Source organism: Crassostrea angulata, chromosome 1, assembly GCF_025612915.1.
Source record: "Crassostrea angulata isolate pt1a10 chromosome 1, ASM2561291v2, whole genome shotgun sequence".
NCBI classification, from domain to species: Eukaryota; Metazoa; Mollusca; class Bivalvia; order Ostreida; family Ostreidae; genus Magallana; species Magallana angulata.
In genome coordinates this window covers 47,003,851-47,019,928 of record NC_069111.1, presented here as the reverse complement: position 1 = coordinate 47,019,928, position 16,078 = coordinate 47,003,851, and the positions used below count along the sequence as shown (strand labels likewise).

General features: G+C 31.7%; 1 protein-coding gene across 2 annotated transcripts in view; it reads left to right on the top strand.

The window, feature by feature from the left end:
* Positions 1-13,296, top strand: part of LOC128165617 (multiple epidermal growth factor-like domains protein 10) — a 59,460-nt gene extending 46,164 nt beyond the window's left edge. For both annotated transcript variants that reach the window (XM_052830337.1, XM_052830346.1), the window contains 4 exons: positions 9,859-9,963; positions 11,141-11,203; positions 11,397-11,524; positions 12,655-13,296. In XM_052830337.1, the coding sequence (XP_052686297.1) occupies positions 9,859-9,963; positions 11,141-11,203; positions 11,397-11,524; positions 12,655-12,747 (389 nt within the window). In that variant the 3' untranslated portion in view covers positions 12,748-13,296. The remainder of the gene's footprint in view (positions 1-9,858; positions 9,964-11,140; positions 11,204-11,396; positions 11,525-12,654) is intronic.
* Positions 13,297-16,078: the final 2,782 nt, after the last annotated feature.

Below are 16,078 nucleotides of genomic sequence, written 5' to 3'. Positions count from 1 at the left end.
TTGGTGTGACAGATTTTTATTTCGGAAACAAACTCACAGAGTTAAGAATGCAGAGCTAAAAAACTTAACACATATAACAACTAATGGAAGTGATGGCTTGTGTCAAACTTGTCATTCTTTAATAAAGAAAAAAGAAATTACATATTTATGCATGGAAGTTAATTGCTTGAAAACATTTGAAATTCCTTCAGAACTGCGAACTTTGTCATCAATTGGAAAAAGATTAATTGCACTTATTCAGATATTTATGACAGTCATTATTTTACCAGGGGGTCAAATGGCTGAAAAGAGGGTTGATTCTAAATTTGCCAAGAAATGTGCAAGTTATTGCAAATCAACTACCCAAAAGTATTAATTATGGATGTTTTTTTTGCTGTGAATTTTGAAAACAAAGGTTATGTAGAATCTGAAAAATTTAAATATTTTGTTTCCCCCAAAAAAGTTAAAAAGGCACTTTTATGGTTGAAAAGAAATAACTTGCTTTATGAACACATTGCTATTTCTGAAGAAAATGAAGAATTATTGACAGACAAAGAAATGGATAATTTTCAAGATTTTGTTACCCTTACACTAATGAATAGTACATTACCTAACGACATTTCTGTAATCGGAAATGAGGGCATTATTAATGTACCTCATATTTCCGAAAAACCTATAAGAGTGTACGAAATGGAAAGTGGTGAGGAAATGGCTTTTCCATGGCTTTTTCCATATGGTAAAAATGGTTTAAATTACAATAGACCTATGAAAATTTCAAATTCTATGTATTTTAAATACATGTTATATAACAAAAATGGAAATTTTAGGAAAGATTTGACTTATCTGTTACATTCTGCTGTTTCATATGATCTTGCCTGTCTGAAATCAGAGATAAATATAAACATGCAAATAAAGAAGGGCCAAAATAATGCTGTGTCTGTGAAAGCATGTGACATTAAAATTTGCAGAATAATGCTGTGTTGAAAGAAAATTCTTACATGTTGATGAAAAATATTCGTGGAACCGTGGCTTATTTCAGAAACCAGCTGTATAATTTACTGGCGATGTTTCGATGTTTAGGTCCACCAACATTTTTCATGAACTTATCAGCAGATGATTTGCATTGGCCAGAATTGGGAATAATGTTACATAATATTGATTTTAATGAAGCTAAACAATGGAATAGTTTTGGAAATGGTATGAGAAGTGATCCTTTAATGACTTCAATATACTTTGAGCGCAGATTCAAGCTTAAGTCTTTAATGAAATATGTTATTCAGAGTGAAAAATATCCTTCAGGTAAAGTTCTTGATTACTTTGCAAGAGTAGAATTTCAAAATAGGGGAAGCCCACACATTCATATGTTTATATGGATTGAAGATGTACCAAATGAAATTTCAAATTTAACAATTCCAACCCTGGTTCGTTTTATAGATAAAACAATATGTTCTGTTATTCCCAACTGTGAGCATGATGCTGAACTGAATCAATTAGTGACTACATTACAATGTCATTCTCATACTTCTTATTGCAGTAAAGGATTTAAGTCTTAATGTAGATTTGGTTTTCCAAAACGAGAATGTGAAAAAACTTTTGTTGTTGGAAATATAAATTAGTCAGATAAAAATAAAGGAAAGTTTTAAAGTTTCACACAACAAAAAGAACAAGTAAAGATGTGATGATAAATTCATAAAATCCTTATATATTTAGACACTGGAGAGCAAATATGGATATCCAGATGGTTTGTAATGCTGAGGGTGCAGCATAGTATGTGTGTAGCTATATTTGCAAGTCAGAGCCGGATGAGTTAAAAAATGCACTGGGTCAACTAATTCACAATGTCTTTAGAGAAAATCCTATTCCACAGCATGAGCGGTTTTTGAAAATAGAACTAACAGTTTTGCGCCATAGACGATTGAGTTCCCAAGAAGCTGCTTTCAGATTAAGCAATTTGAATTTGATTCATGAAACCAGGTGTTTTGTTTATCTGAATACAAGACAACCAAGCAAAAGATACAGAATTTTGAAAAGTAGAAAAGAAATTGAAATTCTAGATGACAATTCTACAGAAGTGTTTCAGACAAATATTATTGATTATTATCATTGTCAACCTGTGGAATTAAGTGATATTTGTTTATTCAAATTTTGTTACTGGTACAAGAAATGTAGCAATGAAATGCTTAAGAGAGTTTCTCTGTCTCGTATTTATATTGAAAAGTATGATGTAGTTATGAAGAAATGCAAGAAACCAAGTGTTGTACGATTTCCACATTTTCCTCCATCTTCAGATGATCATTTTTATTCCATGTTACTTTTATTATTGCAACACATATCTGAAAATGAGCTTGTTCTTCCCTATTCCAACCCTACAGAAGCATTCATTTACAAGAGACAGTTATTCAATACAAGCATTGATTTCATTAACTTTTCATTCACGGAACAAATCGAAAATACAATACGGAAACTGAAATTGATGTCAGAGTTGCCTGGAACTCTTCTTCTGAAAACACCAAAAATGACACTGTTTTCTTTGAATAATGATCTTGTATTAGAAAATTTATTCTTTGCTGATGTGAATGAAGCTGCATCTTTAAATACAAGTAAAAATAAAATAGAAATATTTGATGATGATTTGCATATGCACAGTTTTTCATGTTCAATGTCAATTGTTGAATTTCGAGAAAGTGTGAAAAGTTTTGACACCGTCCCAGTTGGAGGCATTTTGTTTTGTGAAATCTAAATTTGAAAAAAATGAGTTGCGATTTCATTTATTTTTAACAGGTGGAGTTGGTGTTGGTAAAACCTTTACTACATGTACAAAAGTTATTATTGAATACATACAATTATTTTGTGCAAGGGTTTTAAATTCAAATTGTGTTCTTGTATGTGCTCCAACTGGAACTGCTGCAAATAATATAAATGGTCGTACGATTCGTTCATTGTTACGAGTTCCTGTGGCACAGTTTTTGAATTATGCAGGTTTGTCTAATTACACATTGAAACAAGTACGTAAAGAATTTGAAAATGTCCATTCAGTTGTCATTGATGAAGTAAGTATGGTCAGTGGTGACATTTTAACATTTATTAGCAGGCGGTTGTCAGAAATAAAAGATTGTGACCTTCCAATTGGGGGATGCAATATAATTGCTGTTGGAGATTTTTTTCAGTTGCGACCTGTGAAAGGAAATTTTGCATTCAAGAATGAGTTACTTTGGCATTTATTTCAACCAATGTTTTTAAAAGAAAATAACAGACAAAATTCTGATTTATCATATCATTTGCTTTTGAATAGAGTACGTATTGGTATGCCTCTAGAAAATGATATATCCTTTCTGAAAAGTATATTACAATATGATGAAACAAAGTTTTCTAAATTTTTACCTTTTTATCCCACAAGACAGCAAGTAGAAATGTATAAAATAATCAGCTTAGTTAATTAGCAAATACCATCAGAATCTATGCAGATCATATTTATGCATCAGAGGATGATAATTTCATGGGACAAGTTTTAAGTGATCGTATTCCTTCCAATGATACTATTGCTGGAGGGTTAAGAAACTTGTTTATGGTGTCTGTTGAAGCAAGAGTTATGCTTATGAGGAATATTAAAACTGAAAATGGTTTGGTTAATGGAGCTATTTGAACAATTGTGAATATTATTTTTTCAAGTGACAACAATAAGCCATCATGTATATATGTGAAGTCTGATGGTTATAAAATTGGAAGAGTACTGATGAAACAAGAATCCTCTCTTCATAGTCCAGTTGCAATAGAACCACATGAGCATAAGTTTATTTATAGAGGTAGACATGTTGTACGTTCACAGTTTCCTTTAATGTTATCTTTGGCGTGCACAATTCACAAGTCCAAGGAATTTCTTTAATTCATTATTGATTTAGGTAGTACTGTGTTTGAATTTGGTATGGCATATGTTGCACTAAGCAGGGTAACTTGTAGCACAGGCTTGATTTTGATCAACTTTGATCCATCAAAAATAAAAGCTTCAGATGATGTTATTGTGGAATATGAACGGCTGAAGAATATTAATAAATAAATGGTTATTGTAAGTTTCAGTCATAACACTTTAAACGATGCAGAATTTAAGTTATTGGGTACAATATTTGTGAATAACCAAACATTTTTAATAAAGATTTTCACTTTAGAAATATTTGTGCAAATTAGTTTTTCGAACAGGGTTAAAATTGGATTTACAGCACTTTGCAGAAATTTTGTGATTTTAAACATAGCATATTAATTTTGTGTCAAATAATGTACTTTTGCATTTGCTGGTAAATGATTGAAGTCTGATTTATTAGGTTAAGATACATATATAGTGAGCTAGAGTGTGGTGTGCTTGTTTTTAAAAAATGTTATAATTTCTCTCTAGTCTCAAGAATCTTCAGATGATACATTGACAGTTACATTAAAGGTTTTAAAGAAATCAAAAGAACTTCGGTCCTATTGCAACAAAACCTCAAACAGGACAATGCACTTTTTCAACGTAATTGGTGGGAATGGCACAGAAACATACAAAATTAGAATCTATCAAAAGGCAAGGTTTGACATGATCAAGGAGAGAATGAGCTTTAAATTCTAAAATGCACTGACGAAAACAGGAAACGAACTATGGATAACATCAAGAAGTATAATTGCATATGCAGCATCAGTGGAAACCAGTGAAGAAATAGAGGTACCAAATTTACCTGAGAATGCACCACAACAAGGAGAGCTAAGACTGCTTAAGGATGATTTGCAGTCACCAGATAAATCGGAAGTTACTGGGGAGATATTCAAGGTAATTAAAACAATATCATATTGATTCCACTACTAACAAACATAACCAAATTGCACAATTGTTTTTTTTATTGAAAATTATCTGTATATTTTCACTATTTTGACACGAGAAATATTTGCATATAAGAATTCTCTACAATGCTTTAACGAAGCATGTATACCTAAAGAATTCAATGTGTACTTATATATTTTAAGAATTCAATGTGTACTTGTGTATATAATAGGTTTCACCATTGAAGTATCGTCAGGAAGGTAGTTCAGCAGTGAAATCAATCATGATCAAAGACACCAGCAGTGTCGCCAAAGTTTACTTATTCAACAAGAATGCTTTGAGTCCATTTAATGTTGGGGACACTGTTAAAGTCACAAATGATTACCCAAAAGTGTTTCAAACAAGAAAACAGCTAACAACTTGCCCAACATCTTCCTGTGAAGTAATCTTTATAATAGAAATGTCATAAATTAAACAGATATTTATATAATTACTTTTTCTTTTTGAAACCCGAGTTTAATAAGTTCTGTTTTTATCCTTTAAGTTTGTTGCTTAAAGTAAACCTTAGTGATGAAGATTTTAGTTTTGCGAACCTTGATCAAGATTTTTCGGAAGAACTGGAAAAAACAACACCTGAAGAAATTGTTCTTACTAACTTCACTGATGTTGATGTTTACATCTGTTGTGACAACGCAGGTAAATTGATGACAATTTTACAGGAAGTCTGAAAATAATAAATAAGGCTTTTAATGAAATAAACTAACTCTCTTTGAAAAAGGTGTACCACATAGCAAAACGAGATAAATTCGGGTAAAATAATTTTATTTATGGAATTTTTTCAGCTTGTCGTAAAAAAAAAATACGTAGGACAGTGCCCAGTATGCCAAAGGACCAGCAGCTACAATAAAACATTTCGTGTAATTTTCCTGTTCAAGCGAGGAGAGAAAAAAGATCTCAAGACAACTGTATTTAAAAGCATGCTTGAAGTTATTTTACAAAAAGAGTTGATAGTTGATGACAAAGAGGAGCTGATTCAAATGTTGATTTTTAGGCTACCTATCAGATATAAATCTTGCATTAGTGCAAATAACATGTTTTACAATGTTGCAAAGTAAATAGAAAATGAACATTGAACACCAGAAACAAAATATGGATGTTTGTTTTTATTTTGCAACTGGATTTTTTAAATGATATAATTTTTTTTATGATTTAATTCATCGATAAGGAGTTTTTTTTTGTCAGTACTAGAAAGTAGTTTTTTGTGCTAGAAAGTGGTCATAATTTTTTATTTCAAAACAGTACGCTTTACACAATTGGCATGATTTTGATCATTAAGTATCTTAAGGTATCATATCACCATTAAACACCAGTAACAAAAAATGCATGTTCAAAATTGTTTTTATATTGCAACTGCATTTTTTAGCTGATGACTGGATTCATAGCTTGCATTGTTATTGTCTTTTTGCAACTTACTATAGATTACGGTTGATTTTTTTACTGTTCTAGAAAGTAGTGTTTTGTAAGAGAAATTTGTTGTTCTTTTTATTTATTTCAAAACAGTATAGGTGTACACAAGATGCATAATTTTGTTAATTGTTTGAAGCTATTGTGTTTCCTTCTTATTTTAGCTAGTGTGTTTATGTATTGATTAGTACCAGTTTTTATGATCTCAATTATATTATTAACATACTAGATATAATTTTTTTCTTTTTTATTTAGTCGTTTATGTTCTTGTCAAAGCTTTTATTGTCACTTTCTTTCGTCTAGGCTGCTACCTTTTTTGTTACCTTTTCATGTACAACAAATTTTGTTTGTTGAAAGTTTGTGTTTTTTTTTAATTCTTTTGCTAACCACATGCAATTAAATAATCATGATTATCTTCATGAACTGAGCGTAGATAAGATGTATAATTCCAGTTAGGAAAAACAATCTCCTGCTTATTTTTTATCTTTAAATTTTGCAGTTTCTATCGGATGAGCATGATCTTGTACATTTAAAATATCCATTTCCATTTTATTGTGTGGTCCCTTGAAATCATATAAACTAATGCATTTAGTTTACATTCAATACAATTCAAAAGAAAAATCAAAATGGTTTGAAATACCAGGGATGTATGTCCCTGGAAATACATTATCTTCAAGAGAGTAATGATGAGCTGAACTTAGTATTCGAATAATGTACAAATCATTGTGTTCTCAATTACTTCATACTATGTCACTGGTCATACAATTACTGTTGGAAATGCTGATTTCTTAATAATAGTAAAATCTAAACTTCAATCGTGCTGCTGAAAATATGTTAACAGTGAACAATTTATGGCTAAGAGGAACAGACTTTCTGTCCAGACTTGGTAATAAAATGCATAACTGTTTATGGAAAGAAGTATTTTATAGCTTGCAGAAAATAATAGACATTTCAGCCCTTAAAAATGAAAACATTCACAGTGAACACATATGGTATAACCCACATATTAGAATTGATAGTGGTTCAGCTTTCCTAAAAAGTTATTTTAATGCAGGCTTCATATTTATCATTGATCTTTTCGATTCAGAAGGCAATTTCAGAAGTCTTGAATCCCTTAATAATTTACATGTAAATGCAAACGTTTTAGAATATGCTGGACTTAAAAAGGCTGTGTTGGATAGAATTGGTACCTACAATATTAAAGAGGCAAGATTTAAAATACAAGCACATATACCAAATACAATTGCAATTTTCAAGAAAGCAAACAAAGGTTGTAAAGATATGTATAATATTTTAATAAGTAAAAAGAAAGAAACAATCAAAGCAGTTTATAAATGGCATGAAGAAGGTTATAGATTTAGTGACAAAGATTGGGGTAAAATTTTTGAGCTCCCTTTTAAAACTACAAAGAAATATCACTGGTTACAATTTCAAATATTACACAGAATAATTGCAACAAACTACTTTTTAACGAAATTAAAACAAAAGGACAATGAGCTTTGTACATTTTGTAAGGTAGAAGTTGAAACCATTGAGCATCTTTTTTATGATTGTCCTAATGTAAAAGAGATATGGTGTGCAGTTGAAGAAATGTTTCTATCAAAGTTTAATTTTCTAATAGTTTTTGATAAGATAGCTGTATTATTCGGTAAATTTAACAACAATAATATTTACAAAGTTCATAACTTACTGACACTTGTTGTGAAACCGTTTATTATACCCCCGCTCCGAAGGAGTTGGGGTATACTGTTTTACCCTTGTGTGTCTGTCTGTCTGTCCGTCCGTCCGTCTGTCTGTCTGTCCGTCCGTAACAAAAATTTCTGTCGCATTTATCTCAGCAACTATTTATCGTAGATGCTTGAAATTTGAACACAGCGTTTGTTAAGGCATGCCATATTGTGGGATATATTTTTGTACCAATCGGACGTCAACTTCCTGATAAATGACGACTTTGCTTATTTTTTAACCAAAATTTTCAAACAAATTTTCGTCAAAGATTTCTCAGCAACTGTTTATCGCAGATGCTTGAAATTTTTACACAGTATTTGTATAGGCATGCCATATTGTGGGATATATTTTTGTTCCAATCGGACGTCAACTTCCTGTTAAATGACGACTTTGCTTCCTTTTTAACCAAAATTTTCAAACAAATTTTCGTCAAAGATTTCTCAGCAACTGTTTATTGCAGATGCTTGAAATTTTTACACAGTATTTGTATAGGCATGCCATATCGTGGGATATATTTTTGTACCAATCAAACGTCAACTTCCTGTTTAATGACGACTTTGTTTATTTTTAGCAAAAATTTTCTAACAAATTTCCGTCAAAGAATTCTCAGCAACTATTTATCGCAGATGCTTGAAATTTTTACACAGTATTTGTATAGGCATGCCATATCGTGGGATGTATTTTTGTACTAATCAAACGTCAACTTCCTGTTAAATGAGTACCTTGTTTATTTTAGCCAAAATTTTCAACAAAATTTTCCTCAAAGATTTCTCAGCAGCTATTTATCGCAGATGCTTGAAATTTTAACACACTATATGTTTAGGCATGCCATATTGTGGGATATATTTTTGTATCAATCGGACGTCAACTTCCTGTTAAATGATGACTTTATTTTTTGCCAAAATTTTCAAACAAATTTTCCTCAAAGATTTCTCAGCAGCTATTTATCGCAGATGCTTGAAATTTTTACACAGTGTTTGTTAAGGCATGCCATATTGTGGGATATATTTTTGTACCAATCGGACTTCATCTTCCTGTTAAATGAGTACTTTGTTTATTTTAGCCAAAATTTTCAACAAAATTTTCCTCAAAGATTTCTCAGCAGCTATTTATCGCAGATGCTTGAAATTTTAACACACTATTTGTTTAGGCATGCCAAATTGTGGGATATATTTCTGTACCAATCGGATGCCAGCTTTCTGCTAAATGTCAACTTTGCTTATTTTGCATATTCACATCAGAGCGGGGGTATCACTAGTGAGTATTGGCTCACAGATTTCTTGTTTTTGTCTGTAAATACAAAATGGTACCCAAACTGGATATGAGTGCATTGTTTACCATAATAACCAATAGATTACTTATTGAAAAATATCAACTTTTAAAAAATTGTAATTTCACTCAGTATGAAAAACACTTGAAAACGATTTGTGATCTACTCTGACTGATGAAATGTTCAATGAAAAATCGACTTTGATAAATTTATGTATGTCAATAGATTGACAATTTTACTTATCTAAGTGCTCCAATACAATGTTTCTGTACATAAAACTATCAGTCTTTCTTTCTGAAATTTCGCCTCTATAACTTTCACTTATTGTATATTTATATGCATATATATTTCTATATATATATATTAGACATTAGCTAATGAGAATTTTTTTTTTGAAATTGTAATTTCACTTGCTATTATACCAATGACATGTTTATATGCAATTGTGAATTGAAAATGTCAAAATAAAAAAAATAATAAAAAACAAAAAAACAAAAAAGAGAAAATATGTTAAAATTTACCATAGAAATGAGTACAACCAACTCGTAATTTTCTTCCTGTTAATGTGTTTCTCAATTATGTTTTTGCGGCCCATTGGACGCTTGTGTCAATATGTTTTCTTGTTTTGTAGTTTGCACAGATGACAGTCATTGTTTTTGTCCCTCGGGACTAGTGGGAAAATGCTATTTTAACATTTTCGACCGCAGCTATTCCTGTGTCTGTGGAATTGCTATGGGTAATGCATTATTCATCAATCATTATTTCTTTGTACATTTTGAATACAAGATTTAATGTTTACAGTCATATACAACTTCATAGTTGTATATCAGTCGTTCAGACAATTTGAATGGTATAGCCACATGACAATCTCATCTCAAAGAATCGTTACGTTTACACTGAATGTTTACTTAGAAGAATATTCTATTTCGATGTACACATAAGACTTTAAATTTGTGCCATACCTTTGTAAATTGGATGTATTCAAATCGGATGGAAATCCAACAAACTATGATTCACGTTGAGTTTTAAAGTATCGATTATATTTTAATTTTACACCAAAACCAACCTTATTTATATCATTTTTGTCAGCTCGCTATTTATAACGACGGGAATCTAGACACACTGTCTGGTCTTACATTGTCTTTAGAGACACAGTTAAAATATAGCAGAATTTTTTTAGGAAAATATACACGTATTCGCTCCCTTAGTTAAATCTTACTCATATTTAACATACAGAGTGGGTTTTTCGTTTTTGTTGATGATTTACTAAATCTAGATGAAACATTGATAAGCTTTGAGGAATTGAAACATATAAATCCAAATACAAATTTTGCTGGTTATGTAAGTTTAAGATGTGTGGATCTGACAGGACTGCATTCACAAGATTTACATAAGGTATGTGGCAATTAACTCGAAAATGTCTTTTAGAATGGTTTGGTGTGGCTAGGATTCAGAATTTTCTTTTCAAATCTTTGGTATAAATAAGATATATGCATAAAGTACAGAGAAATTCTCTTTATTGGGGTTCCACCTCCGCCTCAGCTGGGGTTATAACCTCAAGACTTTCGGAACCAACTTTCTTAGCAATAAGCGGCCAGTGCGCCTACCACAAAAATTTTTCTTCCGATGATAAACTAAACCTAGCGCAAAATCAGAGTCTAGCGTGCGGGCCGCGCATGACATAGCCGTTTGACTTCGTAATAGATCGGCGCGCTAGATTCCATCGGAATCGTAAGCAAGATTTTTGTCTTGCCATTAAGGTTGAGTTGGTAGCGCGCTGGTCGCTCACTGCTAGGATGTCGGTTCCAAAGTTTGTGAGTCAAACCCCCGGCTGGAGCGAAGGTTGAGCTCTAATTATGGACGACTTTTTTGTTCTTTAAGCAAATTAAAAGAATTTTGTTTTGTGCTTGTAGAAACAACAGCAACAGTATTAACAACAAAGAGAACTACGACAACAGCAACGCACCAAACGTCTGGTAAATTAAAGTTGACAACGTGGAAGAATCAAAGTGCTCCTGACTTGAAATTGTTTCTTTTAACACAAATGTATTTTTTATCCCATAATTGAAGTGTAATAACGGTATCTTTGCAATTTAGAGTTTAAGCTATGAAGACATGTATTTTTAAGAATTGTTAATGAATGTCTCTTTTATCGGTTTGTTAAATCAGGTAAACCTTGCCCATTCTGTGACACAGATCTGAATTGTGTATGGAACCAGACTTGCTCCGACAGTGAGACGTGTATGGTTAGAGCTGTATTGGAACAAGGGTTTAAGTTCTCAGTCCACTGTATTATGGTAATTAGCTCTGTCAGCTTCTTTAAAGTTACTTATCTTGCTATTACTATCTAGGTATATTCTTTTTTGGTGATAGTGGTGTGTATGTGGGAGGGGGTATCATGAGCGATAGCCCTGATGCCGAACTAAATGGCTTTGGGTAGAACAGTTTCTTAATTCCGATCCGACAAAATTGTCATGTTTTCCTATTCCAATAACTAAAGGGAACCATATTACATCTAGTTGGATTCCCGCTGGTTTTAGGATTTAACACAGTTTAAGGACGGCATTCCCAATTCGCATTGCGCAGATATATCGTGCACCTAAAAAACAAGTGATTGTTACGAACATCAAATTCTCAATATTACGTCACAACCATTAAAATTCAATTAAAAATTGCTTATGACGCAATATATAGCTGTTTTTCATTACTTACGTTATTTAGTGCAAGCAGACCTTCTTATAATTTAACATGCTAAAATACGCTTTTCAACATTATTTAATATGCAAAAATTTCTTTAGGGAATGTTGCAATACTGTTATGAGTTTTATATTAGCTCAAGTTATTGTAGAAGTGAATTGGGTCCGTCGTCCTTAATTGCTGGTCGTAATTAACGGAACATCACAAAACTATTAATATTCTTATCGGCAAATACTTTCATCAATTTTTTTTATCACATTACAAAAATGTTAGAAAAAAACTATTATAGTGAACAGGATCATGTGATAGGAACTATAAATGAAATTTGTCGGATCAAAGCTATGAAGCATCAGCTGAATATAGTTTAAGGCCGCTAACTCCAAAAGGCTTTGGGTTTTTATGACACTACGTCAAAGATAACGATTCGTAAGTTTAATGGAATTGTTTGTATCCATCAAATGAATATCATCATAGCGTAATGGTTTAAGTATTGGAATTATGAACTGCATATCCCGAGTTCAAATCTGCCTGAGATTTTTGTTCATGTTTAATTTAATTTCAGGAAATCATGTGGATATTCGAACAATTTTTCTGATATACTTATCATGCATCAAAGGTTCGCTGGTTTGAGATGTACTTAAAAGTAGAGTCACCTTAAAATATTTTTACTTTGTTAGTTAGAGTTATGTAACAAAATGCTTCTTCTAGGACATGAAATTTCATGTTTTAGAGTTCAGATTGCCAATTAATGTCCACCAAATTCGGGGAAATCTTCTGCTGTGACGATCGAGGTTGTCTAGAGCGTTACCTTCCTGGAGTATAATTTTTATAAACATTGCTGTACCGCTTGAAATAAACCACATTTCTTAATAGGGCATGGTCACGATTTTGGTCAAAAATTATTTTTCCGATTTTGATATTTACAATGCTTCAGAGAGGCATTTTTAATAGGCAACTGAAATTTGAGTGTCATTTGTTGAGTTATAAGCGAGCTACAGAGCAATGTAAACAAAGCGTTTGTTTACATTTTGAACGTTAAAGTAAAAATTACAATTTTAAACCTAAAACGAATGTATTAAACGTTAGGAACTTGTTATCTATGCTTAATATAAATAAAAAGATAGACAAATAGGTGAAAAAAGATTTTTTACTGGTACATTGAACCTATGTAAACAAAAACAGGGCACGAGCCTTGTTTACATGACAAAGAGTTGTGAGCCCTGTATCTGGCTTATTACGTACACTCTACGAGTGACTCTCAAATTTTATTTTATAATTAGAAATGCATTTCTAAAGCATTGTCAATAATAAAAACATAGATATAGAATTTGACCAAAACCGTTACCATTCCCCTTTAAAGTATTAAAAACTTGTTATTGTTGTTTATGGTGTGGGTGAAATTGTTTCTATGTAAATTTAAGTTTGATATATTGTGTATGAATAGTGGATACGAAATTAAATCTGGGTAAATTCAAATTAAATTGTAAATATAACACAAATGTGCCTGGGCGATTTTAAGTCGGTGCAAAACTGTGTATAAGATAAGTCGGGCGAATAAAAAAACAGAGCAAAAACAATCCTGTTGACGGTATATAAATTTACTTTACAGGTTCACATGAATATTGATAGCTCTTATATTATCCACAACAAAAACACCTTAAAATAGTGATAATACTGGAGCTAAAAAAAGCTGAAAACAACTTTTTGGTTATTTCTTTGTAATTTAACGCTCACACTTACTCCGAAATGAAACATGTTAACCTTTTATCGTTCTCATCTTTTCTTGTTTAGGTTACCTGAACCGAAAATGAAAATGAGCTTTTCTGATCACCTGCTGTCCGTTCGTCAGTCCGTACGTCCGTATTCTTATTATAACATATTACTCTGCAAACACCATCAGTTAGTGAAGATATCAAATTGTTCAAACCGTGACCCCACTACAAAAATTGGGGCCCAAAGAGTAAAAAAAAACTAAAGAAAATATTTTTAAAAAATCAAAAATTGACTATAGTGCTACAGTTTTGCAGATAACTCTGCATTTGGATATTGTAGATTCTAATGTCTATAAAATGTGATTCCTGACAACACCGGGGGGCCTTGGAGATTGTTGCATGACGGAGTAAATCCTATTCATAACCATACCGGTAAATTGGATTATTGAGGTATAGGATAGATTAGTCTCTGATACATAGCTTGACCTATCTAGATGCTGGGACAGGTGTAAATGTTTTGTGAAAGGTTAAAGCATATTTGAATGTAAAAGATATTGTCCTGACAAACTTTCGTGTTTTATGAAAAATTTGAATTGTAATCTGAAGGTTGGCTTCAAATACAGGGCCTGATCTCCATTATGAAGAATGATTAGAAAACTTGGTTCTACATCATTGAATCTTGCTTGATGAATGTGATAATCATTGTTGATTTATGAGATATCATATGATTTCTTATCCTATGATATTTTATCTTTGAACAGAATCATATTGTATATTTTATGCCTCCTGTCAGTTTGTCGCTATATATTCAATACTCATCTATTTTCGCATAGTATACAAATGATTTATATAGCGTAAGCATACTATGTCAAAATAGAGCACGGCAAATGTTATCAACGAAAATCTTGATAGCGGGTTACGAACCCACGACGCTAAAATCATTCCAGCTTGAATCCCAACGCGTTACGCTACGGTATATTAGCCGATAAGGTAAAAGATGGTGTTTATATAAATATAAAACGTAAATGTATACGACTGACATAAAGCAATTAAAATTATGTATCAAACCCTGACTATGTACATGCACAACACAACACTATTATATAGATATGATATGATATCAAAAGATCATAGAGAATAATACATACCCTTTTCCATATCACAGCCTGTATCAGCCCAAGACTCTAATATCAGACCGAGGGCCGAAGGCCCGAGGAATGATATTGGTCGAGGGATGATACAGGCTGTGATATGGAAAAAAGGTATTTATAATATATCTATTACATATTAATTATCTATTAATACTATAATATCCATGTAGATCATTAACTTTGTTCTTGGTTTAAAATGTTTATGTTGGTCTCATGAAGATGATTGCCTCGTCTCGACGTGCTCTGTAATCTTTGATTAACTATTTTTGGGAGTTGATTTTAACCAACTCTCATATGCAGTTACTCTGGCAAACCGAAAGTGAAACAGTGTTTGGACCTAAGCACAAATCATCACCACTGACAAGACTAAGTTCTTGAAAATAATAGAAAAAAATTTGATGTAATGTATGCTGAAGCATTGTTTTTCAAGGAAACTTATCTATAAACACTTTGAAAATAGTCAAATTTTATATACTACGAACAATTTAGAAATTTTTGTAGTCTCATGTATTCCTACGCCAGAGTTAATATAATCTCGTTCAACCAGACGCTCGGCTATCTCCGTAAATCTTCAACAATCAGAGATGGGGCTCTCTTGCTTGTCGGATATTAACGTAGACAACCGAGCGTCTAGTTAAACGAGACTAGAGTTTGATATCAATAGTGCTTGGATCCATACAATTTTTAGAATTGTTTCGATAACTAATGCATACCAGTAGTTGAAATCTATCTTTAAATATTACACAACATGATTCATATGGGGTTTCTCGAAATTCTCGTCGGAAAAGTCTAAAAATTCATATTATAAAAAAAAGTGCGTAATTCAAATACAAACTAGAAACTAATTGCCATGCAAGATGAATTGATTTTAAAATAAATGATAATCTATAAAATCAACTCCCGTCAGTACTTCAGTACTTTGATTTTTATTATGGCACAGCACTCACAAAACCCTTTCAAAATTAGAGGTTTTTTGTGTGCAAGGTTTTTTCATTGGTGGATTATACAAACCATGCAGTTTTTGAAAATTGCAATATATCTTACATTTAGTTTAAATTTAATATGTATGTAAACTCTCAATTTTTGATATGAAACAAGGTGCTCAAGATAAGAAGTTTGAATAACTTTCTTTACTTTTTATACAATGCTAGCTCTTCTCCATACTCGCATGAAACACCAAAGAAAGCATTTAGTTGTTTAAATCATACCAAATTAATATGAAAAATTGTATTGTATTAATATTTCTTATCATATAAAGTGAAGGAAGATTTATTATCCGTTTTTTATCTTG